Raw genomic sequence first — 25,961 nt, forward strand, 5'->3', positions numbered from 1 at the left:
AGAGGTGCTGTGCTGGCTGATGAGTGGGCCAGGAGGGGTCTGTGTTAAGGCCCCTCCCATGGCAGAAGTGGGACTCATCAGTGACAATGAGATCTGCACATTGTGCCCATCCCTCTGCTCCTGCTGCCCAATGTAGATGCAGCTTGGAGGAGGAGGGCCAGTAGAGAAGGGACAGTTATCTGCCACAGTCCCTACTCTTAGGAAAGATGTCCAGAATAAATCTGATGCTTTACAGCTCCAGTTTGGCTATTCCTGTATGTTTTGGTCCATCTGCTATCCTTTGTAGCCATGACACTTCAACTACTACCTGGGATGTTCTTCCCATGTCTGACACTGCTGTTGATATTCTTAGCATTTGCTTCAAGAAGCAGTGTTATTTTTGTGGGTGCTTCAACTGTTTTGATTGGGAATTGTCTGCACTTAAAATCAGCTTTGCCATGTATTGTATTGTCTTCCACTGGCCCCCACACACTGTTTTTCTTCAAGTCTGGAACTGCAGCAGTGTAAGAACTCAGGAGCTTTAAACCCTTCTAATATTTACTTTGTTTCAATGCCATGCAGTTAAGAATTCTTTCTCTTTTGGCTGACTGATATGGTTTCTTTGTTACATTACTGGCTGGAGGACTGAGAACCATTTTGCAGAAGTATTACAACTTGCTCCTTGGTCCTTTAGAGGCCTCTGTGCCTTGGGGCACTTCTGGAACGCTGCATTTTTTAGTGTGTGTTTCTCTCTCCTCTCCCATCACGTGGCACAGTCTCAGTGAGAATCCCTGTGATGTGATTGCCAGAGAGATTAATGAGCTCAGTGCAGTGCCTTCCAGGGGCCCTGTGGATGAGCTGTGGTCTCAAGCTCTAGTTCAGAATTTAGTTTGGTTCTTTTAAACAAATCCTGCTGACACACATTGTTCTTGTCCCATCTTACTGCACACCTTTTTGATGAGCTCTAGGAAATAAAGTGCACTTGATCAAGGCTGGTGCGAATGATTACTCCTCTACCCTTCCTTTTTCCCTTGTCCCAAGATCTCACCTTTTCCCACTGGAACTCTTTAACCTCCGGAAGGGAAGTAATGAAAAATGATGGGTGGAAAAAATGTCAAACTTTTTGTAAGTCTTGAGATAAAAAGCTGTCTAGATGTGTAGAAGGGTAACTGAACTTCCTGTACTTGGCCCTGCTTTGCAGGGGAGAGCTGACTGTCTCCAGAGGCCCCTTCAGCCTCAACTCTCCTGATTCTGTCAGGTTAACTGCTGCTTCATGGATTTTCAATTTGTCATCTCATGGGTGAACTCCTTGTACCAACTCTTGATTGGAAAACTGTAGGTATTCCACATTTGTGATTGTTCTGATTTTGTCTGTCTTTGGGAAGAGAGAATTGTTCTCTCTCAAGATTAGCTGCAAGTCATCTGTATACAGTTTGCTGCTGGTGGAGCTTATCACCTGGAAAGCAGTTGTCCTCTTTGCTCTTTGAGCCCTGTCCTTCAAGGTAGCCCTGTGTCATTGTTTGGATTCTGAAGCAGAGCAATGATCTTGCCATGATTGTCATGACACTTTTGGGTCTTGGGTGTCCTTATCAGGTTTTAGTTTCTGCACACAGACTTTATTGGTGAAGCTTTTTGGTGGGCAGCTGATAATCATCACTGTGTTGTGGTGAGAGAGTAAAAATGGCTGGTTGAAAGATGCCTAGGTGGTTTGAAAGCAACTGGGTCCTGCTGGTGTAGTTGTTAGAATTAGATGGTGTGTGGCATTTATGTAGCTGTTAGTGTGGGATAAATAGATCCCTATGATAAATAACACCTTCATAAGAGATTGGCTACAGAGCCTCTATGAGGGTAACCCAAGAATGACAGCTTGGTGTGTGTATCTGTGCCAGGGCAGGTTCAGTGGCAGGATGTGTTTCAGACAAGCTTAACTGTGTGGTGCATGCTACTGCTACCTACTGTCCTCAGCCTCTGAGAGTGGGGAGAGCTCAGCAGCACTTTGTGCCAGCATTTCAGCAACTGCATCTGCCAGTCTGATGGGCTCATTCTCAATCCTTGGCCCTAAAGGATGTCAGCTCTGCACTTTATAGCAGCTGAAGGACACACCTCAGGGCTTGCTGGTTTTGCTCTGGGGTACATCATTACCCTCACCTCTTCTGGCCCTACTGTCATTAATGTCCCACAGAATGTTTCTGGGGCTCTAGAAGAAAATTCTAAACAGACCTGTGTGGGATCATAGTGAGTGTTGCTGAGGGTCTTGGTTACAGGTCTGACCCTACCTGTTCAGATAAGTAGCTCTCCCCAGATGGTGAGTAGTACCTGGCTGCTGGAGTTCTTACTCGCCTCTTTCTCTGGGCATTGTTTGAGATGTTAATGTTTCTGGGAGTGTTCTACCTTTTATTTTTGCTTTGGAAGATTGTTCATGAAGCTGGTGGTCAGGGGAGCATGCTCAGGTATTCTGGTTGTTAGCAACTTGGCTTAGGGAAATAGGAGCTGTACTGCCGTTGAGAGCTGCTGGTTTGGAAGGAGGAGTGCTGCTGGGAGGAGGCTGCAGGTAAGTAATGTTCCCTGTGCGAGACAAACTGCATTTCAGAGGAGCCTTAGGACAGCCTGGTGTGTGCTCCAGTGCACTGCAGCATGGGGACAGGTGTGTGAGCTGACAAGGGTTAATACCTTCTGTTAAAGAACTGGTGTATCTTGATATGAACAGCTCTAAATATTAGTAGTATTTTGTAACTTTTTGTTCATTGTTTTGCATGATACTTTCAAAACCATAATTTTGGACCTGTATGCCAATTTCCTATGTGTTTAACAAGCTTGCTGTATCATAAAGCTTTTAATCTATTTTTTAGAAAGCTAAAAGCTTCTTAACTTATATTACAATTTCACCATCTTAAAAGTATTTTATAACTACTGCTGTCCTTTGATTTGTTTCCATTTTATTTCTATTATCTTGCAGCATCTTTTATCCAAATTCTTCTTTCTTATAAATCTTGTAAGTAGGAACCAGTAGCTTTTCCTTAATTGCGGTCATGCTTTTCTTTTTCCATAATCCCATATTTTATTTGTAAATTCATTCTCATTGTCTCTTGTAGCTTTTGCACTTTTACTTGAAAAAGACAAGTAATTTTTTTTGTGTGTGTTTTTGAATGGGGAGGATTGTTGGCAAAAGCAAATTAATCTGCCTGAATCAGACCCATCTTTTCTGTACTTTAGTCTGTGATCATGTCATGAATTTCAGGACTTTGCACTAACCATGTTTTTTTTACTTAAAGCTTATTTTACAGACCTAGTGTTTGATTTGTATGCATTGTGCATGTAGTGTTTTTTTCCAACTACAGTATATTGCTGGATAGCTTATTTAGGACAAAAAATGGCTCATGGGAAGATGCATAAAGATTTGTACTTATTTTCTACTTAATGCCAATGAAAATTTATGAGGTAAACATAGGTTAAACGATAAATTTCAGAACAAAAAATTAGGAGTAGGCACTTAAGACATTTCCTTTAAAACGAAACAAAAAAGCACCCTATCTGTAAATTATTGGTATTCCAACTGCTAAAGTGTTAACATGCCTTTGTTTGCAAAGCTGACTGTGAACCTGCTGTTCCCCAGTGTCCCAGAGCTGAGACAGGAGAAGTTCTCTTTTGCTGGTAGAAACACATAGGTGTAATTATGTCAGGAATACACATTGTCTGCTGTTTGCTTTTGTAGTTTATAAAAGTTTTGGAAAACCATCTAGTCTTAGCTAAAAACAAGAACACAGTCTTTAAGATGTTAGTAATCCTAGAGCAAAGCTGTCCAAGGAAGAGGAAAAACAATTGAAAAAAAATCACATTGAGTGTAGTATATATTTTGTTTTGGTAGCTGTCCTGGAAGACAGGATGTAGGCAACAGAGCAAGTAGTCTTGTATCCACACAATGCTGATGTGTGAAAGGGAGACCAGAAATCTCTCCGGAAAGACATGGATTGGAGTGGTGTGCACTGGCAGAGCTGGCCTGCAGGGAGGGAGCACAGAGCTGGGCAGAACCAGGTCAGGACCCTCTGAGAGGGTCACAGAGCTTCTTGTAGGGTAAGGGAGCAGGAGATGGCCAGCCCATGGTGGCTGCTCTATGGAGGCTCTGCAATTTATTTGGCAGTTTCAGTGATCATGTGAGGAGAGGGACCAAATTAGGAGAATGGGATTCCACAACCTTCTCTTTGTCATACGGTGCATTAAAATTTTTGATTATTTTTTAAAAAGTATCTTTGTACAACAAAACTGGATGAAAGCCGCTGGGTATTCAGGGCAGCATGAGATGAGTTGGCCGGCTGGAAGCGAAGCACTTCCTTGGAGGTCAATAGTAATGGCACCATCGAAATTTTTTTTGTTTGTTTTTTAAGGGAGCGAGGGAAGGTGGCATTTAATTTTTCTGGGGACCAGAACCAGGTGAGGCAGACCCTTGCCCTTTGAGAGAGGGTAGGAAACTAGTATTGGATATAAGTGCTCTCTTCCCAGCAAAAAGTTGGGACAGTCTCTAGGATATGAAGGTCAATTGTTGTCATCCTTATGAAGTAAACAAGTTAGGTACACCCACAAATATTTCCTAAACAGAGGCACTGGCTCAAATGCAGTGAACTAATAGCTTCATATTAACTACTAAATTGGACTTGATCTTTGTGTCCAGGATCCCATGAGCCTATTCTGTACATTATCACACACAGTGAAACGCTGTTTTTTCTCTTCCCAGCTATAGCAACGCAGGCTAGTGTGGAGTTCCGCCGGAAAGGATCCCAAATGTCCACTGACACTATGGCTTCCAACCCCATGTTTGATGCAAGTGAATTCCCAGACAACTATGAAGCAGGAAGGGCAGAGGCATGCGGGACACTGTGTAGGATATTTTGTAGCAAGAAGACTGGGGAGGAAATATTACCAGCTTACCTATCCCGGTACTAACCTATCTTCCAGTTGCTTTATTGGTGTAACTTTATGATGCAGACTAATTCCCAGTGAATAGCGTTCACTTGCTGTCTGAATCTTGTGTTGCCAGTTTAAAAACATCTAGCTGGCTTACAGAGGCTGGAGGTGGAATTCCTGGCTAAGCCCAGCACTGTTTTCTTCTCACATTTTCATGATGCTGCTTTTCACTGGGTTTTCTTCAAGTTTCAGTTGAAGGACAGTACCTCAAAGTGCTTCAAGCTGGAAGGAACATTTTCTTTGGCATTTTCTTGCCTCCTGTGTTTTATTTTTGTTGAGTTTGTCACTGAATATTGTTGAGATGAAAAAAATAAGTGTGCAGGCATAAGACTTTGTACATTTGCTTAGACCGTAAAGGTTCTTATGCTGTCATATACCACATTGCTGGGTTTGGTTTTTTGTAGTCGCTTTTTTTTTTCACCCTCTGAGTATTGAAATGCAGTGATATCCCATTATTTGAAACAGTTGTGTTTGAATTACCTCTATATTCAGTTTTATTTCTGAGAAAATGAAGCAGTATAGCCTGTCATAGTATACCTTTTTCACAATTTTTTGTTATGTAAAATAGCAAATGCTAGAGGCGGAGAATCAGTTATAAATAATGATTCTCTCAAACTTTTTAAGTACATTTGTCCCAGATGGCATTAAAACTTCCCAGAACACTGAACAATTTTATTTCTTTGATGTTGTATTTTTTGTATAGATAGTTCATATTTCCTTGGCCAGTCAGTGGGATTCCTCTGTGTCTGCAAGACCTGTGAAACAATTAAGAGGGCATAATGTTCTCTTACAAGAACCTGCAAAAGAAGCTAACTGTGTAGCTGGGTTTCTGCCCTTGCTTTTTCATTTGAAGTGGTTATGATGGTTAAGATTAGTCTTGATTTCCAAATTGCTGATCAGTGTGTCTTGTTCTCACATTCTGTCCATTGTTCTGTCCACTGCCTCCCCCAAGGTTTCACAGTATTTTTCTTGTATTGGGGAGTTAAAATCAAGATCTTGCTCCCGCCATTACATGGGAAGGGAGTAGTGGAGAGCAGGTGATCCACTGTTAGTAACCAGCTGGTTGTGCTTACTCAGCTCCCAGTCTGGGTGTTGCAACAAGTCAAAGATTTCAGTAAAACTGTGCTGCACTAGCTTTTCATATGAAATACCTGTCATTTGTGAGGGTTTATTATGCTGGTCAGGTGTGCTTGCCTGTGCTTAAGTAACATAGGGGAAGATTTATATGAATATTTCCTAGCTCTGTTTTTGAAACTTACTCTGTTTTATATAGACAAGATCAAATAGTGGCTGCAGAATCATGTGGGATTCTGATGATTTTATGTGCAAATAATTAAATCTTATCTTTCTTTGTCAGATTTTACATGCTTTTAATTCAGGGTTTGCAGATAGCAGATTTCATTTGCCACCCGGTTCTTGCCAGTGTTATTCTAAACTCCCCTCCTCTGTTCTGCTGTGACCTGAAAGGCATTGATGTTGTGGTTCCCTACTTCATTTCGGCTCTGGAGACTATTTTACCTGACAGGTAAATTGCCATTTCCACATAAACATTGTCAGAGATGTTGAGAGGTATTTGTCTTTTGTCATTCCTGCATAATTTCACCAAAGGATTTCTGCGATGTCAGGCCCACAGTGTGTGTGTATTCAATGGTAATAATAGCAACACTGTGTGAGCTCAAATGTTCAGTTTTCTTTAATGCAGTTTTCTTTAAAGCAATAACAGTTCTTATTTTAAATTAAATAGATGAGTTGTTAGCTGCATATTCTTTGATGCAAAGCAGTGCCTTTAAGAATAGGAAAATATATTGAAATATGTCAAAAATATATTGAAAGCCTATTGATTTTAAAGTAAACTTTAACAAGATATTCATTAGTGGCTGTTGTTGCAGTGTATTCAATAAGTAAATAATCTTATGCATCATTTAATGGAAAAGTTGATAGACTGATGAAGTTGGAGTAGGTACTTATCAGAGCTTTATAGATTTCTGAATGTTTTGCTAAGTTAGGCACTTAATAGTTTCTGCATGTCTTCAATGTATGTGTTATGTCTTGGTACCATGTTTCATTTTGGTGTTAGGCATTTAGACAAAAAGCATTCTTTATCTCCTGGGCTTAAATCTGAGCTGCTGCTTCTTTTGGATAGGTCTTAGAAAGAAACAGCTGCATTGCATACTGCAAATTACTTAAGACCATTGGGTGGGTGTATATTTGATATTAACTTAGTTGCATTTGGCTCCAGATTCTTGTGAAAAGTTGGTTAACTGTCTGATGCTTTGATTTGCAGGGAACTCTCAAAGTTTAAAATCTATGTAAACCCCACAGAGCTAAGAAGAGCTTCTATTAACATCTTGCTGTCTCTGTTGCCTCTCCCTCATCATTTTGGAACAATAAAGTCTGAGGTAGGACATTTATCACTATGTTTTGTGTTCCATTTTTCTTTCCCTGGGAGTGGGATTTGAATGGGTTGTGGGTTGTATTGAGTGTTTTGTTTAGCACTGGAACTCTTCCACTGAATGTGAAACAGTAAGACCATATTGCAGTGTGTCAGTAGCAATGTGTGCTGTGAACATTGGCTTTTAAAACCCTGCTGACATGATCTTTAATTGATACTGAAATAAGTGTATTTTTTCTTCAGGTTGTCCTGGAAGGGAAATTCAGCAATGATGAAAGCTCAGCGTATGATAAACCAGTAACATTCCTGTCCTTGAAGCTGAGGCTTGTGAATATCCTTATAGGAGCTTTGCAAACGGAAACTGATCCCAACAACACTCAAATGATACTAGGTTATTTCAGCTTTTTGATTTATTAACTGTACTATAGAAATGTCTGTCTTAATCTGTTCTGGGATAATATGGGTTATTAGTGATGTGTTGCTTTGCAAGAAGAAGGTTTAAATTCCTGGCAGGTTGTCATATGTGTAATCTCCCTCATACTATGAAAATATCTTAAAAAGCCTCTCATTTTTGTTAATCTCTCCCTTTTTATGTGGAGTAGTACTTGAATAGTAGAAGCAAGAGTGAAGCACATTCTAGCACAGAAAGTCAGCCATAACTGGAAATGGAAGTAGGTAAAAATGTCGTGATTTTAGGAATGATTCCTGATTAATGGATTTCAGAGAAAACCTTAGGTTTTGGCATGGTTAAGCCTAAGAAACATATTGACATTTTGATGACTGGTGATCCAGCAAAATTGGCAAAATACAGATGGCATTTTTTTAGTGGTGTGTAAATCCTCAGAGAGAATCCAAAAGTTTTGGAATGGAGTGTGGAGCTGCACTATGCACAGTTTAGCACATTTTTCTTCAAAGTAGTGAGTGGATTAACATTATGCTGAATACTCAGAAAGGAAGCAGAAGATGAAAACTTGGATAGTGCATAATCTGTCAAGTTAAGTATGTTTTCAGATAAGTACAAATGTACATGCCTATTATTCTTACTTGTCCCCCCTTATTATTCTCTTTTTAGAAGTAGTTTTTTCAGCATGATGGTGTTCTTGCCCTTACCACTTTCCTTTTGTCTGTTTAAAAAGGCAACAGTCTGGTGGTGTGATAGGAGTGTCTGCCTTGTTCTGGGAGGCAGATAGTTTACCTGCTTTACAGGGGAGGGCAAGAAAATTATGCATAGCTAAAGGAAAGGAACCAAATCCAAGTCTGCAAAGACTTTTGGAAGGTTATCTTCCAATAGTTCAAGCAGTTTCTTTTCTTGCAGAAGACTAGAGGAGAGTGATTTGAAAGAATAATTTGCACCCAGTGCTTGTGAAGGGGTGAGAATATCTGTGGTTGCCAAGTGAGACTCTCAGAGCATTGGTGCCCCTGAGGTTGTCCCACCTCCAGTACTATGTCTGACACCTCAGGGTGATGCTTCGTTAAATCCCACCCCAGTGGTCCTATGCCCCTCCACACTGAGTTGGTCTGCAGCCAGCTGAATAGCTGCTCTACCTGGAATGGCTTTTTCCTGGGAATTATTATTCCCATGCTAGTCCCTGCCAGTTCACCTGCCCTGTAATCTTCATCTTAAGATCCTTTTTCCATATGTGAAGTTATTTCCTGCTGGATTTAGCTGGAGGGGATTCATGAGTCTCCACTTTAGCCAGAAATTCTGACATGTGCCACCAGCTTCTCAAAAAAAGCAGGGTTTGTTTCCATCTGCCAATAAATGTTTAGCAGCAAGTGGTGCATTTCATAGAATCACAGAGTGATTTGGGTTGGGAAAAACCCTTAAAGCTCCTGTTGTTCCACCATGCATTCCGCCCCCATTCCCTGGGCAGGGACACCTTCCCCTAGCCCAGGTTGCTCCAAGCCCTGTCCAGCCTGGCCTTGGACCATTCCAGGGATGGGGCAGCTACAGCTCCTCTGGGCAGCCTGTGTCAGGGCCTCCCCACCCACACAGGAAAGAATTTCTGGCCATCATCCCACTTCACCTTGCCCTCTCTCAGTGTGAAAACATTCCCCCTTGTCCTGTCATTTCCCTTCATAGAGTAAGTTGTGTTTTCCTAAATGTTCATTGATGGATGAGACAGGGGAAGGAGGCAGAAAATTTAAACTGAAGCCACCAAATATGCCAGTGTCAGCCAGTTTCAGGTCCATGTCCTTATTGCTTCCCTTGTCATCTGGAGGGGATGCTTCCAAGCAAGTAACCTGAGTTGTTAAATGAGCACAGTCTGATGTGAGACAAGGAACCACTCCAGCCCTTCTGTGAAGCCAAAATCCTTCCAAACTGAGGAATTTGACAGACCTATCACAGAACAGTTGGGGCTGGAGGAGAGCTCTGGATGTCATTCAGTCTAACTCTCTGCCAAGGCAGAGTCAGCAGGAGCAGGTGACACAAGAACCTGTCCAGGTGGGTTTTGAATGTCCTCAGAGAGGGAGGCTCCATGACCTCCCTGGGCAGCCTCTTCCAGTGCTTTGCCACCCTCCATGGATAGAACATTTTCCTCATGTCAAGGTAGAACTTCTTGTATTTTAGTTTGTGCATTACTCCTTGTCCTGTTGCTGGGTACCACTAAACAGAGTTTGGCACTATCCTCTGGACACCCACCTTGAGATATTGATGTGTAATGACGAGATCCCCTCTCAGTCTTTTTTAGATTCTCTTCAAGGCATTTTTAACATAGCTGAAACTACACTCTCTCTCAAATTTCATCTGCTTCAAATGGCTAAGCTCAAAGCAAGTCCTGTGTTTTAATAAGAGATTTTATAAGACAGGACTGCAAACCTCTACTTTAGACCTTCTGTGCTGCTTGGTGACTTTTAGTAGTGAATTCTTCTGTAGTCCATAGTTACCTTCTTCTGTCTGATTCTGCAGGTGCAATGTTAAATATTGTTCAGGATTCAGCACTGCTAGAAGCCATTGGCTGTCAGATGGAAACAGTGAGTATTTTTGTTTATGAAGTTACTTCTTCAGAAAGAATGCATTCCTCGCTTGTTACTGGCAGGGTCTGGGGTAGCATCTTGAGGTTTGGTCTTTTGCATGTGAGAACATGGGGAACTCAGAAATTTTCTCATCTCTCTAAACTGCCTTTCACTCTGCAGAATGGTGGTGAAAACAACCTCTTCAAAAGCCACAGCCGCACCAACAGTGGCATTAGCACTGCAAGCGGTGGCAGCACTGAGCCCACGACACCCGACAGTGAGCGGCCAGCACAGGCCCTCCTGAGGGATTATGGTAAGGAGAGCTCTTTGGGAAACCCTGGCACGGTGTACCAGCTTGGTGATTTCTGGGTTTTTCTGTAACAGTTCTGCCTAAAGGATTAATGTGCCCAGGTGTTTGGAGCCAGGGGGATAGCCCAGCTGTGTGCTGCAAGTCTGCATTCACATGTGCCTTTCCAGTGGTTGTATTAACCCTACTGAAGGAATCTATAAGCATTTTCAAAATCAGAATGTAAAAGCTTATGAAAAAGGTGTTTGCAAACTTTAACTGAGTTTTCAGGATACTTAATTTCTGTCAACAAGAATAAGATATATGTACATCAAGTTTAAATTAATCACTTCATTAGTTTTGATAGCATTCGAAATACTCGCCTGACCTCTGCAGCACCTTTTCTTAAACCACATTTTAAGAACATTCCAGGGACTCTGACTTTTATGGAGCAAGTAAGCAGGAGGCTTGTGATATGTCATATGCTGTAACAATAGAATTTGGTCATTAACTTTAGTTTGCTATGTCTTGTTCTGTCCACTTTTGACTCTTTGTAGTAAAATCCATGTTCTAAATCTGTGTGTGGTAAGCTGGCTGACTGTCAAGATCCTGAAATTTCACTTGCTCCTTTGGTCTTGAGTTTAACTGATGTTGGCCAATTAAATGTGAGAACAAATCACCTTTATTATATTGTAGCCTAGAGTGACAGTTCTATCACCACCAACCAAAAATGTTTGGTGGTGGTTTTTTTATCTAGTTCTGTAAATAGCCAGAGGAGGGAGATTATCAGGAAAGGCTTCAGTATATTCTGGGGATTCATATAAACATGTTGGTGCTTTCCCTTTTCCCAAGGATTTGCTTCTTTGAAATTATCAAAGTGCTAGTTCTCTGCACACCATTGGAATTGTATGTTTAATTTATGTGGGATTTCATTGATGAGTGCTTGTAAAAATACCCATTTGTAAGATTTTAAAAATCTTCTAAATATTTGAATTACAGTCTTCATACCATGACATAACTTGAAATATATTTTTGTAGTGTATTCATTTCATTGGATTTTTAAAATTTCCTGTGCCCAGAAGGTAAGGTTGTAATGTGCTTATGAAAAGAATTAGTGTTTCCATTAGATGCTCCAAACAAGAGAAAACTGAAAACATGATGGTCTATTGTTACTGTTTAGCCATAGTAAACTCTTGAATCTGCTCCTGGTATGACACTGGACATAGTTCTTGAGTGTTAAATAAGGTAATTTAAGTTTTGGGAAGCATATGCCTTATCTGTCACAGTTCTCATGTCTCTTTATAACTAGTCATTGACCATTTTTTTATTTCTGACATTAATTTGCATATTTCAGTTTTAACAAATACGGATAGTATTTATGTTTCATAGTATTTTGAAGTGAGAGCAACTGATACTTAAATGTTTCCCATTTTTAATTTTCAGTTAAAGGTTCAAGAAAACAGAAGGTTAAAAAGAATTGTTTCTCTAGCACTAATTCTTTCATTATCTGTGTCTGTTGAACTAGTGCAGCTTTTGATAAACATTAGGTGTGGATAGAATGGTTAACTTCTGACACAGATCTCTGAAATGACATGTTCTCCTTACTTCCTCAGTACAACTACTAATGTTTAATATACATTACCAAAGCATGTATTTTCCAGAGACTAAGACATAACATGACAGACAATTTAAGTACAACAGCAAAACCTGAAGCTGGCTTGTCTGCTGCTGAAATGTAGTAGAGCTCTGGGATTATTCAAAATGTCTTTAAAAAAATTAAATTTAGCTAGCTGGTCTGAATGGGTTTGTATAATGCCTGGAGAATATGTGAGGGAGTTAGGCTGTGCAAAAGGCATCAACCAGTTTCAAGATGATTAGGGTTTATTTTATGTCTGTATTGTGTCTGCTTTGCCTTGTGCCTGTGCTTTGCTTTTTGTCACTAATGCTTAGTTATTTTTCCTCCCTGTGGTGTGTGGTTTTGGGGTTATATCCTAGCTCTTCATACAGATACAGCTGCTGGATTGCTGATCCGCAGCATTCACCTGGTAACCCAAAGGCTCAACTCCCAGTGGAGGCAGGACATGAGTATCTCCCTGGCTGCCCTGGAGCTGCTCTCTGGACTGGCAAAGGTGAGACATGCAGCTTGGTGTGCTCTGGCCCCTTCTCACAGGGTGGTTGTGGTCCTGCTGCCTTGGGTGAAAGTCATGGCACAAAACAGATTCTGTGGCTGAGTTTGCTGGCAACTCTTCTGTTTGGAAATTAAAAGGAAACAGTACTGCTTTTGCAGGTAATTTTCTCCCAGTGTAAACACACTGTGTTTACAGGACATGTGGTCTGGGAATGCTTTTTAGCTGAAACTTCTGTTGTACCATTTTTCCTCTTCCCTCTCATCTTGGAAATAGTTTTTAGAGCTGGATAAAATGTAGTGTATTGCAAATAGGAGGTATACTTAGAGCAGCCATTATAACCTGATGTGGCAATTCAGCATTTCCTGTCATAATCCCTCAGGAAGTCAACAGATCTCTTTTAATGTGTCTCAGGCAGTTTTTAGAGCATTGATTCAGCACTGAGCCGTATTGGACTAGGTGTTTATTCACTACTGCATTAGCTTGAGCTGAAGAATGTATTTGAAGGTGTTCTGAAATAAATTAATGTGTGTTATTGGATCTTACAGAGGACCATACAGAATCAGGGCTTTCTGCAGCTTGTGTGGTCTTCTTGGTTTGTGTTTTTTCTTCCAGGATTATGGGAATGTGGAAATATATTATGTTTTCAAATGTATTCCCAGGTTAATGTTAAATACTTTAGTCTATGTATAATTCTCATGCAACTGAAGTAATTCTTGCCCTGGAATACATTTCCCCTTTACAACAAAGTGGGAAAAAATAGATCACTTCCTCCTACTGAACTACTGTGGGGACTTGTTCTGCATGTGTCTTTGGAGGTGACAGGTCCCAAAGCTTTTCTCAGGTAGGGGCTGTTCCCCTATCTTGTGTCTGTTCCGCAGCTATTAGTGGGACTTAGAAAAGTCAAAAATCAAAATGTTTTCTGCAGGACTGTTGGTTCACAAACCTGTCTTTCATAAGCTTACCTTGAGGGGACTCTGCTGTAGATCTTGAGCTTCTGAAGGATGTCCTAGCTAAATCCTGGGGCACTGAATTGTCACTCCCATTTGTGGTATACAGCTGCCAGTGCTGGCACTAGCAAATCCATCCACCTTTGTGCTTGGATAAACATGGTCAGATGCTACAGGGTAGAAAAATCCATCTGTTCCTGTGCTGAGTCACAAGCCATGAATAAGAGAGAAAGTTCTTTAGCCTTACAGTTCAGGTCCTCATGGCTCATTGTGCTGTTTCCTGACCTTCTTATCTCGAGCCTTGCTCTCTGCAGCCCTGAGCTGGGAAAGAAGCAGAGAGAGGTGTTTGCAGTGAGTTTTGGGGAAGAGGTTATGGGGTTTTTATTAGTCTGCTTGTCCAGGGATGGCTTTTTTGTTCCTTTTACCAATGGTGGAAGTTATTGTCCTGGGAATATATCTAGGGGAAAGTTACTTGAGCAGAATGAAGCCCTGTGGAAGGGAGAGTTAGCAGTGAGTGGGTTCTTGGAGACACAGAATGGGTTGCTAGAGCTGAAGAAGAGGCATTTGTGGGGGAAAAATTTCAATACTGCAAATTCAGCTTCCATTTGGTTTCTTACCAAGCAAATTCAGCACACATTTGGTTTCTTACCAAGCCAAGAGCAGGTACCACTCCTGCTCTTTGAAACCAAGCTGTGCAATGTGGTCACACCTCAGTGCAGCATTTCCTTACTTTTAGTTTCCATATCCATCACTGTTAAATAATTTTACCTGCAGTTTTAAGCTGTAACCACAAAAGAGCTCAGTTTATTGCTGTTTCTTGGAAGTGCATTTGGGAATGTTTCCAAGAGCGGTGTTTGTCTGTGAGACGTTTGCGGCGGGCCCTCACGCTGCCGTCCTTGCCGCCACAGGTGAAGGTGGCGGTGGATCCCGCGGACCGCAAGCGCGCCATCAGCTCCGTGTGCAGCTACATCGTGTACCAGTGCAGCCGCCCGGCGCCGCTGCACTCGCGCGACCTGCACTCCATGATCGTGGCGGCCTTCCAGTGCCTCTGCGTCTGGCTCACCGAGCACCCCGACATGCTGGATGAGAAGGTCAGAGCTGCCAGGGACAGATCTGGAGTGCTGCATCTGAAATGCCTTTTGCGCCCAGCCTGTCTGTTCTCAATACTTTAAAACAGTGTGCTTTGCTTAGCTTTCTTAGCTTTCTTAAGAATTTCAAAAATAGTTTCTGTGCAAAATACTTCTGAACTTGAATTCCTGATCTTTATTTGCTGATGCAGTTTTTGGCTTGAAAACTACCTTTATAGTTATAGGAATGTCTCAGTCTTTCTTCTTGCTTTGTGAAACTGGAAAAAGAGAAGAAAAGAAACCTGGCGAAAACCAAAAGAGAAATACAGAAATGAGTGGGGTATCCCATAGCTACCTGCTGCAGGTAGCCATGACTCTCCTCATTTCTCAGCTCTTACCTGACCTAAAGCATTTTCTAGGCTTAATGGAATTCCTTTGATGCTAATATTTTGATAATCAGAGCTTGTTTCACCAATTTTCTTGAAACTGAGCAAAGCATATCTCAATATAAGGTGAAATTTAGTTGGGAAGCTTGAGAAGAGCAGGAAATCAGAGACATGTTTTCAATTGCCTTCTGCTCTGCTGTTTAATAAAAAATGAAAAAAATTGAATACACATTTTCATTGTTAGTCTCTTTCAGAGCCAACTTAGTGGTCTTTTGTCACGGACATTTTTTCATAGAAATCCTTTCTTTGGGATTTTTTCCTCTTCTGGGAAGCTGAGGCCCCAGAGAGAGAATGTAAACAATGGTTATCTGCTGCTGTGGAATGCAATGGGTGCACCTGTGATTGGCCCATGTTCCATGTGTACAATTAAGGGCCAATCACAGGACCAAGCTCTCTGGGACAGATTCACAGAGAGCTCTCTTGTTTTTGGATTCCTATTCTATTCTAGCAGCTTCTGAACTTTTCTCTCTATTCCTTTTAGTATAGTCATAATGTATTATATATCATAAAGTAATAAATCCAGCCTTCTGATCATGAAGCCAAGATTGTTGTCTATCTCTCTCACCCTGAGGAACCCTTGCAAAACCATGTAACAGTCTTTCTGTGTTTTTATGGATATCACATATATATGTATTATGTAATATTTTATTATCTTTTTAGATAGAAGATTACATATCTTTGTGTTTTGTTTATTCTGTAACGTATAAAAATATATATATTTTAAAAAAAGAAGATTGAAAACCCACAAGCAGAACTTCATTTAAAGATGCTTGCTGCATGTGTTTTGGAGTACTGGCGTGGCAGTAGGTGACTGTGATAGGATAGGTTCCCTGGATGTGGCATAGGTTGTGTTTAGTCAGTTGCATTATGCTTTATTCCATTTCATTATGGTCTTTTTATTTCAATTACCACTATAAGGAGGTATGGTTACATACTGTGTGCATTATGTGCTGGACACTGAGTAGCTCATTCCTGAGTCATGATTGTCAGTCAGATGAGAACCTTTCTCTACATTTGCAAGTATTAAAAATGCAGCTTCCCAGGTGCCTGCTCTGACAGTTGCTTTAAATTTCACATGCTATATTGCTAGTCTGTAAACTCCTGCTGCAATTCTTTGTGGCCAGTCTTCAGCTCAATGCTGGTTAATTTTACTCTGTTAGAGAACTTTGATTTTTCTCTTCACCTTTTATTCTGTATCAACAACGAATATAAGGAAGGACAAAGCCCAAGACACAGAAACCTGTCTGGTTTCTGGTGGTACAACCTGACCAATTGTGTTTAGTTTTAATCCCTTATTTATTATTCTGTAGCTCAGGCCATGATATCCAAACCTTTGTTGTAGCAATCTGAATATTTTCAGCTGGTAATTTTGTTCTGCACAGCACTGGTGTGTCATATCTGTAGGTTTACTGAGTGCTGGCTTCTCTTGTAATAGATTTGTTGAAGCTTTTAGAATGTGCTTTTAGAATGTTCTTATTTTTCTCTTGGTTCCTTAGATACCATGATATATTTTACTAATGAAATACTAATGTATTTTTACTAATGATGTTGGCAATTGAAAAATTTGGAAAAGGATTTCTTGCAGCTTTCCAGATGAGTTCATTCCTAATGTGCTTAGTACTTAAAACTTCTGCAGTGTCCTAGAAATACATGTATTATCTCTTAAAGTGTGTTTACATTTTTCTGTTGCATTCATAATAGTCCTCGTGCAATGAAATACATTGTGTGTATTTATCCATTCAGAGAACTTTTTACCATTAGAATATAAATAGATAAGTACACATCTATAAACAGAAAAAATACCAGTTCTATAGTAAACGTGATCATATTTTAACAGTGTAGGAGTAATCCTCTGCCTTTAAATAAAGAACTCATATTACAAGCAGTGTTTTTTTGACTTAATGATACATCACTGTTCCCTTGAGGTTTTGGATATATTCATCCAAGTGCTTCTGCTTCAATGTGGTTCTTGTGTTTTAGGACTGTTTAAAAGAGGTACTGGAGATTGTGGAGCTGGGTATTTCAGGAAGTAAATCCAAAAACAGTGAGCAGGAGGTCAAGTACAAAGGAGATAAGGAGCCAAACCCTGCATCCATGCGAGTGAAGGATGCTGCTGAAGCTACATTGACATGGTATGTAATTTGTCAGAGCACCTTTAATGTTCAGTACTGCCTTGTCTGAGAATGTTTAACAGGGAGTTTGCAGCTGGTGGTCCCTGATGTAACAAAAGTGTTTAAGAAATTAGGAAGAAGTTCCCTATCTTTGCCCTTTGGGCAGGGCTGTGCTCTGCCTTAGGTCTCTTCCCCTTCCTTTGCAGGTGTTTACAGAAAACAGATCCCTCTGATCACTGTTTTCCCCTCCTGCCTCCTCTCTTCCTTGTACAGCAAAACCCAGACCCTCCTCCAGCCGTGGTGTTCTGTTCCTGGCCAGGCCTCTCTGCAGGCAGCAATTCCTTCTCTCTTTCACTTACCCCAGTGATCCTGTCTTCCCATTTCCTCTTCTCCTCAGCCTGACAGCATATGCTGTCCCCACTCTGGTGGAAACTGCTAGACACTGTGACAGCAGGGAATGGCACGTGCAGCACACGTGTGCTGGAGCAGGATCGGATGGCTTCTTGCCCACAGCGTTGGGCTTGATTAATAAATTTGAGAGGTTCTGCTGGAAATGCAGTAACAGATAACGTGTGGGTTGGAGAAGGGAAGCACAGAGAGGAAATTTGGGATTTGCTCCAGGGAAGTTGGAAAGCACTGTGTTACGAGCTGAACAGCACAGTGGCAGACAGGACAGATTGAGGATGGGGAGGATAAATATGCTTTGCAAAAGGCAATAGCTGGTTTCTTTTTTGCTCTGCTTTAGAATCCAACTGTTATAAACATTACTGTTAGTAAAAACAACTGTGTAAGTTCCAAGAAAAAGTAACTACTCATTGGAATTTGTGGACAAATCCATACTGTTGCCTGAAATTTATTTTTATTTAGAGAGATGAAACTGTTTTCACAATACAGTGGAAAAGTGTGTGGGGAGGGCAATCAATAGACTTACTTTTGCTCTGGGTGTTGGTGTTAAGGGTGGTGAAGTCCTCACCTCGATGGTGTGAACTTCAGTCTGACACTGGACAACTCTCATTACTGGTTCCTGACATAGAAATTTTCAATTTCTAATAGTGTTAGTGAGACCCTGTACAACTTCAAATGATTTAAAACGATGCTTCTAGGGGCCTCCTAAGGCTGTGGCTCCAAGGAGGTGGGCACTGTTGGACCCCACCTGGAGGCTTTCTTCCAGGGAAGATTACAATCTGTGATAGTTGTGCTTGTGTGATCCTGGACCTTTTAGGGTGTCAACCCATTAAAGGCTTTTAAGGTACGGTAATCTGGGCTTGAAGAAAGCAAAGGCAATTTTAGCTAGTGCACTGCAATGTCTGTCCTACCTGTTGATATGAAAGGGCTAAAGTATGGATGGTTGGAGAAATAATGTTTTAAAAATGAACATAAAGCTATGGAAGGGTACATAAAGCTAAGGAAGATTTTCATGCTTTAAAGAATGTCTTAATAGCTTTATAACCCAGGTTATAAAGAAGGTCATTCTGTAGGCAGAGTACCCTTCTTTGTAGGTTTTCATGCATATTTTTCTGAAGGTGCTGGTTATCTTACAACAACCTGATGGGTGAGGGCAAATGTGCCCTGATAATATAACTGCTAGGTCAAGAGACAGATGAAGAATCTGAGTGAAAGTTTGTGCTTGGGTGGAACAGTTCACTTAATCTAACATAACTCTCAACTCTTTTCTCACTTGCAGCATTATGCAGTTACTTGGAGCATTTCCTTCTCCCAGTGGTCCTGCTTCTCCTTGCAGCTTGGTGAATGAAACCACGTTAATTAAATATTCCCGTCTCCCTACCATAAACAAGCACAGCTTCCGTTACTTTGTTTTGGACAACAGTGTCATCCTGGCCATGTTGGAGCAGCCTCTAGGGAATGAACAGAGTAAGTTCAGATTTCCCGTTTCCTTCTCTCTCAGGCTAAAACTTTCCGTACAGAGCTGCAAAACAAAGGTACTTCAGGCGTGTCTCTCACATTTCAGGGGCTTTCCTGTCTGTGAGTGGCTACACAGAGCAGAGTGTTGCTCTGGGATGAAGTGCTGGGAATAACTTTATTGCCAGTGATAATGAAATGTGCACAGGCCTACCCAAATCGTTTATGCTGCTGTCCAAGTCTTTCAACCAGTTAGATCACATTCTTGCTGCTGACTGCCGTTGAAATAATGGGTGAAGTAATGGCATTATGCTTTGAAACATCCTTGTTCATACAAGAATAAAAATCTAAGGAGTATAGGAAACTTGATAGAGAAAAGTGCTTAACATATGGTTAGTATGTCTCCTTTATGCTTGCACCATGTCTCCTTGCTGCTTGCCTTAGACCTTCTATTACTGCATATTTCTGTGGATGCTTCTAGCAGAGGTGCTTTTAGTTCCTCTGGAGTTGTTAAAACTTTGCTGTGTCTGATCCTGTTCTGTCAATGACACCCCTTGTAAAGGAGATTTGTCACAGGGTGTTACCTTTCACAGCTGAGCCTAACTCATTTCAGCCTCATAGACTTTGACCATCAACAACTTCTATTACAAAAATCTGGTATTAAATGATGCTTTGAACAGAATAACTGATCCCCCGTAAGTCTTCACGTGTCATGGTGTTGCCTAATAGAACAGATGAAAATTCTTTAACATGTTACCTCAGTTAAAGACTAATTTGTGTTAGAGCTGATGTACTGTCCCCAATACATTTTCCTCATCTGTAGATAGGATGGAGCCTAAAAACTAATCTTGAAAGCAGATATTGCACAGAACTGCATGAACTAGTGCTGAGAAGTTGAGTTGCTGTCCAGAGTGCTCTGACCATGTTGAGAATCACTGAACAGATATTGCAGGAAGTGACAATGCTGGGAACCATTGCCACATGTCCACCCCCAGTCTGTGTTGGAGCAAATGTGTTTCTGACTGGAGTGGATTAGAGCTTGCTAAGCAATTCTCATCCTCATGCTGCCTTTGCTAAATGTGTTACTGTGGAATCCTGCAAAGCTGTTGGAATCAAAAGTTAGATTATCTTTTCTTGCTGTGTATAACTTGCTCACAAATCCCCTTTGAATTACAAGATGAACTGCAATAATGTGCAAGTACGTCAGGCCAGTTCTGAGGCAGATCACAGAAGTGAGTGACTGAGGAGCTGGTTTGGGTTCTCTCTGTGTTTGTGTGCTTATGTACAGGGTGTGCAAAGGCTGTGCTGCACCCTGAGCTTCCCAGGGAATACTGGGGAAGGAGTAGAATACTGCCAGTTACCTGATAGTGCCAGTGTGTGGTTTAGGTGCACAAAAGATAAATGCAAATACCTTCAAGAAGGAAAGCTTATGATGAAGTATGATGATCTCATCCAAGGTGACTAATACTGGTAAACTTTTAAATCTTGAAGGAAGACTGAAATCCCTGCAATGTTAAAACCAGCATTGTGCCAGTAGAAAGGCAGCTCAGGACTCTGTAGTCTGACCTCCTGCTGTAGACAAGGCCAGGACTGGATTTGGACCAGGATAACACAAGCTGGTGTTGCCCAAGTGGGTCTTGCAAACCTGAGAGGACAACTTCTCTGTGTCCCTGTTCCTTGTGGGGAAAAATTCTCAGTGATGTGGAGTCAGAATCTTGGGGGTCTTTGTTTACCATTATCTTTTGTCCTTCCACTGTCCTTACTGCTGCCATTTGTGAGGAACTTTTGCAGAAGGTCATGAAAGCATGATGTAAATGGTGTCTCCATATGATCATTGTCTCGCCTAAACAGGCAGTGTCTTCTTTGATTTCTTTGGAGGTATTTGGAGAAATTGTGATCTGCATGAATTTGGACGAAACTTGCTTTTAATGATGAAACTGAGCTGGCAAGTATTGAACTGACATAGACTAGCACTAGCTGCTGCAGAGGGATTTGCCTGATTTTTCATCAGGAATTTTCTTCAGGGTCAGGGAGGAGTTAACTATGAAAGAAAGACCTCTACTGTCATGCCTGCATTTTCTTCTTCTTGAATGATTACACAGTGAACTGTTTGCAGTGTATGATGATGTCTTATTCTCTTTACCCATGTGCTTTGCAGATGACTCTTTCCCCTCTGTCACGGTGTTGATCCGTGGGACATCTGGAAGATTTGCGTGGGCCCAGCAACTCTGTCTTTTACCAAGAGGAGCTAAAGCAAATCAAAAGGTCTCTATCAAAGCCCGTAAAGAAATCTTTAATTAGAGGTGTTCAACAGAAATTCCACTAATGTGAGACAGCCCCCCAGAGCTGGTGATTATGCATTAAGGCTGAGCCACGGGGCCTTTAGCTGTAGGTAATGTGCCACATCTCTGGTGACTCTTTACCACTTGTGATTAATATTAACTACAGACTGTGAAAGTGCTGTTGCTTTCTCAACTTGCAGACTTGCTTGAGAGAGGGAGAGTTCTCTTTTTTTTTTTCCTGAAAGCATCTTCTGAAGTGATGGGATAAGGTACAGTGTATTTACTGTGTAGGCAGGGCTAGTCTTCAGGTGTCAGACAAAGAAAGCCCTTGCAGCAGAGAGAGTGAAGTCTGGAGGTGTAGAATGTGGTGCTGCAGAGAGAACAGGTCTTCAAGCTACAAGGCCTGATGTTGCAATGATGGCTGTAAACCTGCTGTGAAAAAAATTATCTAGAGGAGCTCTGGAACAGCTCTGGAGAGGAATGGTGGAGGAGAGATACCTCAGTCTTATTTTACAGTAAAATTTCTTACTGCAGTTGTCTAACAGAGCATGTACTCTTGTCATGAGAATTTCTGTCTGTGAACTTCTCCAAATTTTTAAACTCTTCTCATGACCCTCTGTAAAAGAAAGGCACTAATCTAGCTGAAATGAAGGCTTGTCAGTCTCAACTGGCATGTTCATATTTAGATGAATGTGGTCTCTGCAAAGCAGCCTTTGGAAAGACCATCCAGGATGTGTTTGGAGTTCTGCTGTCTCTGGAGCTGAGACCCTTGGCTAAATAATCTCAGTCCAGGTGTGCTACCTGCTTCACTAAAGGGCAAGCCATGATCTGACTGCTGGCCTCCTCACCAGTTTTAAGGGAACTTGTCCAACTTGAAGTCATTCTATAACATAATTGTTAATGGTTTTGGCCTTTTGAAATGTAATCAGTCGTAAACTTAGGAAACAGCACTGAAGATGCCGTAAGGGTCTTGCTTGTTTGGAGCTGATGCACCTCTAAACCTGCACCTAGATCATTTGTTGCTTTCTTTGGTAACTTGAAGTTTGGGATTACATAGTGACAGTATAGAACATGATGTAGTAGCAATGTCAGAATTGCATCATGATCCATGGTACAAGTCCTTTGGCTGTTCTGGCAGTGCATCTCCTGACCCACAGCATTGCTGCTGTCTTTGAGGCCTTGGCTTGTTGTGATCATCACAGTCAGGAGGGTTCAAATGGAGCTTCTCAAATACTGGCCAGCTTTCTCTGAATACAGTTAGAATGGCCTGAAAATAAGGTGTTGCTATGTAAGCTTACTTTTTTTTGGTGGGGGGAGGTGGTTTGCAACTGTTTACAGGCTAGATGCTTAGCAGAGTTCATAGATTTCAAAATGGCAGTTGTACCTTTCTGTCTTTTTAAGATTTACAGTCACATTTTCAATACAAGTCTATTAGTTTAAAATATTTAATGTTTTTTAATAATGCTGCTCACTAGTAGACTATTGTAGTTTTGGTGGGGAAGGAAAATGTTTTTTATCTGTTACAATATTGTCTATTGATGCAATACCTTGAATGTAAAAACAACCTTTTTTTGTCAGACATTTGTACCAGAACCTAGACCAGCTCCCAAAAATGATGTTGGGTTGAAACACAGTGTGAAACAACGCCCTTTTCCTGAAGAAGTGGACAAGATTCCATTTGTGAAAGCTGACTTGAGCATTCCAGATTTACATGAAATTGTGAATCAGGAAGTAAGTAACTGTCTCTGACTTGATTTTGTTCTTGGGGTTTTGGTCTGTTCATGAGTTGTGCACTTATGTCTTAGTGTAAATAGTTTTACTCTTTGGCTTATCCAATTTCATATTAATGGAATAATAACCTCTGAAAATTAGTTATATCTGTGCACTTCTCCAAGAAGATGCCAGTGCTTTGGATGTGTTATTTGGGAGACACTGCTCAACATGTTTTATTACTGATCCTAATATCCTGGTACTGTAGGAAACAATGACTTGCATTTGTTGCTTCTTCTGGGGAAATAGAAGGGTCTTTTTTGAGACCTTTCTGAGGGAAGAAAAGAGTACATGTCTCATATTTTAAAGTTTCACAGGGTCTAATTTGTTTTAGTTTCTGTCCTCTTGAATAGGAGAAGCCATAGCTGATACTGGATATTCACAGAGCTCTCCTATGCCAACAGGTGTTAAGGTGCTCACTTTGCAGTGTTGCAAGGTCTTTTTGAAAGTGTTTTAGTAACCATTCTGGTGGTGGACTGCTGCTGTAGAGCTTTCCTAAGTGATGTATTGTTTTCTTAGTGGACGTTTGTAATTTTGGTGACATCAGCAGTTCATGCAATGTTTTCCAGCTTGAAGAGCGCCATGAGAAGCTGAGGAATGGCATGGCTCAGCAGATTGTCTTTGAGACTTCCATAGATCAGAGGAGTGAAGAGGAGTGGCGGAAGAAGAGCTTTCCTGATCCCATCACGGAGTGCAAGCCCCCGCCGCCGGCGCAGGAGTTCCAGACAGCGCGTCTGTTCCTCTCTCACTTCGGGTTCCTCTCGTTAGAGGCATTGAAGGTGATCTGATACCTCTTGGTGCTGTGCAGTTCCTCCAGTTCCCATGTGGCCTGGCTTGACAAAAGGAGAAATAAGTTTTGTCAGTGGAAGATCTGTGTACTTCCAACTGCTGTTCAGCTGCAATCTAATCAAATCAAGTGATAGAATCCAGTATTCCAGGATTCAGAGCAAGGTTGTGAAAGGCTGGGCCTCAAGCTGATAATGCTCTGAATAGGTGTCTGGATCTTTGTTATAAGCCATCACACTCAGATGTTCACACTTAAAATCATTATTACAACTTGAGTTAGGTTTTGGGATGGTCCTTGAAGACTCTCTGAAATATAACTGCCATAGAAGTTTTGCTTCAGAGGTGGTTGTGCTGAGGTAGTTTAATCATACATAAACACTTGGTACATAGTAGATGTCGAGGTTTATTTTTAAAATTAAAATAATTATTTTAAGAGGAGATCCGTATTCTTAATTTGAAATTCTGCCTCTTACCTATGGAGTCTCCCTTGTATTTGTTGTTTTTCCTTCCAGAAAGCTGTCAGGAGGAGTAGACTTTAAAGCAGTAGCAAGAATGATGTCTGAAAGTGTTCAGTATATAACATATCACTGGTATTTAAGTTAATCTGAAACTGCACATGCAATTGTGTGCATAGCTGTGATATTCTAAAAGCATCTGCTGTTTTTGTTGCGTGCTCTTCTTGAACAAAATATTGTCTCTCACTGGCAAAGTACCATTTTATTTAATGAGAGTGGAATGCAACGAATTGTCAACCTGTTATGCTTGCTGTTACTCATTTACAGTGACAAGATTATATTGCATCAGAAGTCCCTGTATAATTTTGCTCTTAGAGAAGGGAAGCTGTCTTTTTATATTTTAATGGATTGCCATTGAAGCCATAAATTAGTAGATGGGTTTTTAAGCTGTTGAACTCTGTCTGTTGGGCAGGAACCTACTAACAGTCGTCTACCTCCTCACCTGATTGCACTTGACTCTGCTCTTCCTGGGTTTTTTGATGACCTTGGCTACTTGGATTTGTTACCGTGTCGTCCTTTTGATACTGTTTTCATTTTCTACATGAAGGCAGGCCAGAAAACTAGCCAGGAGGTAAGTGAAAATGTAGAGTGCCAACTAGCCTATATTGTCTGGTTTCTAGTAGTTTCCAAGTGAGTAAAGCATCAGTGCTGGTGATTAGAGTGGGGTGTCAGAACCAGTGCGAGCTACAAGTCACTGCATACTCCCTTCATCTGTATGTTCAAGTACGTTGCTCACACTTAGGATTATTGTAACAAATTACTGTATTTTAAAATATAGATAAGATATATATTATAATATTAATAGTATTTTTATTATCTGTTCTGTCCTTATTGTCCTTATTTGTAGAGTTCAAAGATTCAGATCAGAAAGGCATTTCAGCTTTGTTGGCTCAGCTTGCAGGGAAGGTTGCAGTTTGTTCCAGCAATGAGCAATGTCAAGGTAGTTTGGTTTCATTCTAATGCTGAACACATATTAAAAGAATAAAAAACTTTCTGCAAGTAAGGAAGTATTATTGCATTGTAAGTCTTTAAGCTATAATATTTAGATTCAAAGGCGATTAGGTTAATCAGGTTAATTTGTGCAAATCTAAACTGGGACTACTTTGTGACCTAGAAACATGCTAAGAGGGTTAATGGGCTCATTAGGAAAGGATGTTTCTCTGTTTCTCTAGTACCTTCTCATTCCATTCATAACTCTTGTAGTAAAGAGTAGAAGCATGGCCTCCATAATAAATCATTGTGCCAACTCCTTGTGTCACTGTGAATGCACAGTTGGCAGAACACTGCAGCACCTTCTGCTTTGATGTGGGGGGCAGTTCTTGAAACCAGGATCATCTGTCTGTGAGTGTTCAAATTGTCATTCAGAGTAGCCAGTGCAGAATCTTTTCATCTGCAAAGGGAGCTATGAAACAAGATATGCTAGGTCTGCCTTTCAGTTTAGACATGCACTTGCTGAACTACCAGAATATTTATA

General features: G+C 41.0%; 1 protein-coding gene across 4 annotated transcripts in view; it reads left to right on the forward strand.

Moving 5' to 3' along the window:
• RALGAPB (Ral GTPase activating protein non-catalytic subunit beta) overlaps positions 1-25,961 on the forward strand; it is a 64,741-nt gene that overhangs the window by 24,402 nt on the left and 14,378 nt on the right. Inside the window, exons 10-24 of one of the 4 annotated variants that reach the window (XM_064729692.1) lie at positions 2,936-2,971; positions 4,709-4,910; positions 6,296-6,463; positions 7,223-7,337; positions 7,574-7,721; positions 10,242-10,306; positions 10,469-10,601; positions 12,570-12,703; positions 14,559-14,741; positions 17,144-17,295; positions 18,959-19,146; positions 21,293-21,399; positions 22,995-23,147; positions 23,756-23,965; positions 24,900-25,058. In XM_064729692.1, the coding sequence (XP_064585762.1) occupies positions 2,936-2,971; positions 4,709-4,910; positions 6,296-6,463; positions 7,223-7,337; positions 7,574-7,721; positions 10,242-10,306; positions 10,469-10,601; positions 12,570-12,703; positions 14,559-14,741; positions 17,144-17,295; positions 18,959-19,146; positions 21,293-21,399; positions 22,995-23,147; positions 23,756-23,965; positions 24,900-25,058 (2,153 nt within the window). The remainder of the gene's footprint in view (positions 1-2,935; positions 2,972-4,708; positions 4,911-6,295; positions 6,464-7,222; positions 7,338-7,573; positions 7,722-10,241; positions 10,307-10,468; positions 10,602-12,569; positions 12,704-14,558; positions 14,742-17,143; positions 17,296-18,958; positions 19,147-21,292; positions 21,400-22,994; positions 23,148-23,755; positions 23,966-24,899; positions 25,059-25,961) is intronic. The other 3 variants (XM_064729693.1, XM_064729694.1, XM_064729695.1) reach the window with 3 other exon arrangements.

This window comes from Zonotrichia leucophrys, chromosome 20 (genome assembly GCF_028769735.1).
Source record: "Zonotrichia leucophrys gambelii isolate GWCS_2022_RI chromosome 20, RI_Zleu_2.0, whole genome shotgun sequence".
In the NCBI taxonomy this organism is placed as follows: domain Eukaryota; kingdom Metazoa; phylum Chordata; class Aves; order Passeriformes; family Passerellidae; genus Zonotrichia; species Zonotrichia leucophrys.